Source organism: Anarhichas minor, unplaced genomic scaffold (genome assembly GCF_050575085.1).
Source record: "Anarhichas minor isolate MPS153535 unplaced genomic scaffold, ASM5057508v1 ptg000024l, whole genome shotgun sequence".
Lineage (NCBI taxonomy): Eukaryota > Metazoa > Chordata > Actinopteri > Perciformes > Anarhichadidae > Anarhichas > Anarhichas minor.
The window spans coordinates 17,967,067-17,972,437 of record NW_027466470.1 but is presented as its reverse complement, the minus strand read 5'-3'; the positions used below and the strand labels follow the sequence as shown (position 1 = coordinate 17,972,437).

The window sequence follows — 5,371 nt, the reverse complement described above, 5'->3', positions numbered from 1 at the left end:
ACTGTGGACAGTCCTCTCCGTGCCGTTCCAGCTAAAAGTGAACACACCACTTGCAGCAATACAATCAACCATTTTCTTTATTTCTGCTTTAAATAAAGCAAAAAGCAGGTATGAAAAGAATTTCATGGAATAATGTAACAAAAAACAGATGTACAATGTAATGTAAAGACAATGTAAATCAACATTTTGGCTGTTTTTAAAATTTATTTGATATTCTAATTTATGTCGTTTACCCCTCTAGACTAAACACGTATCTGTCTTCCCCTGCTGTTAAACATAACACTTTTTCATCTTCAGAGACCAAATTCAATCATTACAGTGAAACATTCCGTATAAGTCAATTTTGGGGCCAATGTTCACAACGAGTGCACTTGTTCACTTCAATGCTACGCCGTTAACCTCCTGGCACCGGCAACAGTTCAGTTCAGTTATAACTTGGTGAGGCGCAGAGTGTTGAGGCGCACTGGAAGAATAGTGCATCCCTCTGCGTAGCTAATCTCTCGCAAGATCCCATTCCAGCACTGATCTGACTCATCGTATCTGTGGGAAACATATAAATATATATCAGTGTCACCCTTAAAAGAAGATAAGATGGCATGCGATGAAAACAAATGCAATCTCAATGCCGTGCGTCATCTACAGAGAATGATTTGATGTGAAAGAGACTTTGTGGTGTGGCCCCATTCATAATAGTGTATGGGAAGAAGAATGGAACTGTATAGGAAGTTCATTTTTGGAGATAATTCTTTTCTGCATTTTAGACCCCAATCAACTATATGTTTATGTATAGAAATATACCACAGCATACATTGTGACTTGACTCAGCAGGAAAGGCCCATTAATAATGATGGTTCAGATCCATTTGACTATGCCAGTAAGAGTGAGCCAACACGCTCAATACCAGGACCCTGGAACTGGAGCACCTTACTGGAATGCAGCCATTATTGTAAAATATTACAAATCTGGTGTTTATCCCTATTTACCTTATTGTCAACAGATCTCATGAAAAAGACCTAAACCAACAATGCATTCACCTCTTTCCCAATACTTTACCTTGTCTATGGCACTCAGCCCCAAGCCCATTTGTTCACACTAAAGATAAAACAGGTTATAACATTTCTTTTTTTTACTCTCTAAAAAGACTCAGTAATTTCCTAAAACAGATGGGAACTGTAGTTTTTAGAAGAGATTACTTAAACAGGAGAAAATAGTGGATTTGGGGATCTATTTTCAGCTGCGGATCAATGCACATTCGGTGCTTGAGTGAGTATGAAAGGGGCTTCCTCGTTGGAGCTCTATGGCACAGAAGGATAAGAGATATCAGGTTTTAGCTAACAGACAATACATGTTAGTATCAATTAATTGTTATTGTATAGTCTTTCATTGGATTTGTTAACAATTAGAAAAACATAGAATACCACCAGATTTATTCTTGAAGGTCATTCATTAAACCTGTGCTTTTCCTTTGGGCAAAGTCTACGAGATGACATTTTCATCTTAATCTGACCGTGGCATCTGATTTCTTTTTGCTGTGTTGTTGTCATTTTTCAAACATGTTTATTTCAAACATTGCAACTGGCCAAATCAGGGGGGGGCTCCATGTAATCTTACTGGTAGGATGAAATCTCAGTAAAAATCACATTATAATCCCTCATCACGTGTATTGAGCAGGTGGGGGGGGGGGGGGGGGGGGGGGGGGGGGCTCTCACCTCCAGATGTCCATCATCTCTGTTGGAACGGGCTCCTCACTGGTTTCACTGGGCATCATGGCAAAGCCCCCCACAGCGTACAGGAACCCTCCCATCGACATCAGATTGAGAGAACTGCGCTCCTGAGGGAACTCTGTGAACTCAGACCACCTGGAGTGCAACATGACAATAACACACACACACACACACACACACACACACACACACACACACACACACACACAAACAAACAGAAGTTATGATGGTGTCAAATAAGCTGCTACATTACCGTTTGACAAGTAGTGCAACAAGTGCTATTTTATGACCTTATAATCTGCGATTCACGCTCGATGAGTCAGCTTCACTACTGTGGACAGATGCTTCACCTCATAACGATGACATAAAGTGGGTCATATAAATAGAACTGTTGTCTCACTTGTTGGTGGCGATGTCGTAGATCTCCACAGAGCTGGTGAGGCCTGAGTCTGTGACCCCCGTCACCACGTAGATCTGGTCTTGGTGGACGGTGATACCAAACAGGGAGCGGGCCGTCTTCAGAGGAGCCAGGTCCTTCCACTCAAACTTAGTGGGGTTGTAGACACAGACTCTTCTCAGGCATTTCCTGCATGAAACATGTGATGCAGTCTCATTTACCCTGCACACCTGGTTTTGTTATAAAGCAATTCAATGTGTGGACCCAGTTAGGAAAACTCAGATGGCTTGCATATGACACAGAATTTAAACCAAATTGTATAGATTCTAGATTCAGGTACCAAGGTATTACTGCTTTCTGCACAATAATGGAGAAAAACACATTACAAAGTTTTCAGATATTGAAGGAAAAATACAATTTGGAAAAATATGATCTTCTGGCGCTGCCCCAAAATACAAACATTCTGGCAAAACATTTGGAGAATTATGCAGCATATTCTTGGCCAGCAGATCCTATTCACAAGCAAGTCACTTTATTTGGGCGATCTGCCAGAAGGAATAACAGGAAGTGACAGGTACCTCCTGAAAATATTAACGGTAGCAGCAAAAAAAGCAATTACTCTTAAGTGGCTACAAACCGACTGAAATCACCAAAGAAATTCACGATATGGAAAGGCTGACTTTCCTTCTGAGACTAAGAAAATACATAATAATTGCATAGCAAGATGGACAAAAGTATAAAAAGAAACATGTGATACAGTGTGTTAAAGGGGATCGCCGCTGTTACATGAAGTTCAGTTTATTCGTCTCAAGATTGTATAATGTTTTCTGTGGGGAAAAAAATAACCCTGGAAAAGCCCTAATGATGTCATAAACTGGAGGTGTGGAGTTTAAAATCAATAAAAATTGGTCAGTTGTGACCTTTTCTTAAATCTTTCTATTGTGAGTCCCGCAAATTTAGATAAATACTGAATCACTGGAGTAGCCCTTTAAATATTGATTGGTTTAGGTCCTAAATGTCAAACTATGAGATATCCAATGTGATGCTGTTACAAAATGAGTGATAGAGCAATAAGGAATAAACTATGATTCCTTAAGGATTTGGCAATATGATGGCCCTGTCATGAACTGTAAAATGTCATAGAGGTATTTCTAAATGGAGCCACAGTGATAAAACAAATGCTAAAATATCATACAGATTATAGAGTGCCACGTACTTGCTTTCAGATTTTCCTCCAATGACATAGACTAGACCTTCATGTGATATGGTTCCATGGCCATATACTTCATAAGGCAGAGGATCCGACTCTCCCCATTTGAATGACCTGTGTACCAAAAAGAGATGTTACGTCATCATGAATGATTATCGTGAATCTACACACTCACTGCTGTGGTCAAAGCAAAACCATGTATCTCCTAATTTGATATCCACACTTACTGTCTGTCATAGATGATGACTGAGTTCAGGGCGTGCTCGCCATCCTTCAGTTCCTTTCCTCCAACAACAAAGATGGAGTTTCCAGCTTCAGTCAGGCCGAACAGACAGCGAGGGTTGGGTTGCGAGGGCATCCCTAACCATTGTGAACTCACTGGGTCAAACTGGGTGTGAAAACAATGATATTTGAGGAATGAGAGGCGCAAGAGTAAAATAAACAAAAAGTGATGTGTTTTTATGTCACAAAGAGCCACACTACCTGCAGGAAGTAGGAGCTGAATGCTTCGTCTTTGTTCTCTTCGTTGTAGAGAAGTCCTCCGACAACAAACACCTGGTTCTCCTTGGTCACAAGGCTGCAGTGGTTCTTGGGGATTTCTGTGGACTCGGAGACCACAAAGCATTCATTTCCTACCGGGTCATAGGCCACAGTCCCTTTGTCACTGATCATAACAATCAGCTCCAGCTCAAACATCCCAAAGCGAGGGTTGTTGTTGAGTATACCTGGCAGGTACCCTTCCTCCTCATCGTCCTCCTCCTCACTTCCTTCTCCCCCCTCTGCCCCATTACTGCTGGGCTTACTGGGCTTTGGGAGACGCCCCTTGTAAGCATCCTTGACGAGATCCAGCTCCTTCTTGATGTCCTCGCTGAACCGCAGGTACTGGTGACGCTCCACTTTCTCTTTGAAGTAATCCAAAGGTATGAGCCTGAAACGGATGCAGTGCAGCAGCTCTTTCAGGTCCTTGACCCGGTTCGTTTCCTCATGTCTGACCCAGTCCATCAGGGATTCAAACACCTGCTCCTCCCGCTCAATGTTGAGGGCGTCTGAGGTGATGATGAGGGCCAGCTCGCTCGGGCCCAGCTGCAGGAAGTCCTGGTCCCTGACGACCACCTGGTAGCGCTCGCAGATAAACTCTCTAGCGGTCAGAGCGAGCCTTGGACAATCCAGCAGCAGACCCAGCCTGAAGATAGCCAAGCAGTTTCCCAGCACCAGCTTCTCTTGGAGGTAGGACACACATACTGAGAAGATGGAGGGGATCTGGTACATGTTGGCAACCATGAAGATATCCTGGACGTTCTGTTCTGTCAGACTAATTTCAGAGGTGTACAAGTAGCGCAGGATCATCCCCATAACACCCGGCTCCACGTCTTTGAGGACAATCTCTCGCTTCTTGCTCTCCTCCAGGTTGGACAGGAACATGGCCTTGAAGAAGGGGCTGCTGGCGGCCAAAACCAAGCGGTGGCAGGGGAACTTCTGGTCCTGAATTTGGAGGACACAGTCCACGAACTTGTCATTCTCCAAGAGGTCACACAGTCCGTCCTGAAGCAGACTCTGCTGGTACATCCGAGGCTGCTCCACCGGGTCTATGGTCAGGGCAGCCATTTTGTTCTGTCTCTTCGTCCCGGTTTAGTTTTTGTGGGCTCCCTACTCTCTCCCCACGACGGAGCAGGACTGCCAGGGTGCACAGGGCTGCTCCGATCGCTGTGGATGGTCTCCACGGGTTGGTTGGCCAGTGGCTGCAGCTGTCCGTGGCTGTCAGTCACACCGGCGTATTTATAGACAGGACCCTCACAAAGCTGAGGAATCCATTTTGGTGGACCAGTCCACTCCTGCACCACACAGACCCCCACAAACAGCTGAATTACTAAGCATGGCAGTGACGGCGTGTTAAATCCAGGAGAACGTCTCACCAGGCAGCCTGACTGGCTCTTATTACGGCACTTTGATGTTTTCACACACTTTTTATAACTTTGTGATCCACTATTGATCGAGAAAGTGAATACACTGCGGCTACACTGACGTTAAGCAGTTCACCGT

General features: G+C 44.1%; 1 protein-coding gene across 1 annotated transcript; it reads right to left on the bottom strand.

Annotated features, from left to right (window-relative positions):
• Positions 1 to 87: 87 nt before the first annotated feature.
• On the bottom strand, positions 88 to 4,936 carry LOC142956515 (kelch-like protein 40a). The gene is made up of 6 exons (XM_076098144.1): positions 3,815 to 4,936; positions 3,559 to 3,719; positions 3,338 to 3,445; positions 2,125 to 2,310; positions 1,710 to 1,859; positions 88 to 540 (listed from the first exon to the last, which is right to left on the bottom strand). Exons 1-6 carry the CDS (start codon positions 4,934 to 4,936, stop codon positions 429 to 431), a joined length of 1,839 nt encoding a protein of 612 aa, XP_075954259.1. The 3' UTR covers positions 88 to 428.
• Between the last annotated feature and the right edge of the window lie 435 nt (positions 4,937 to 5,371).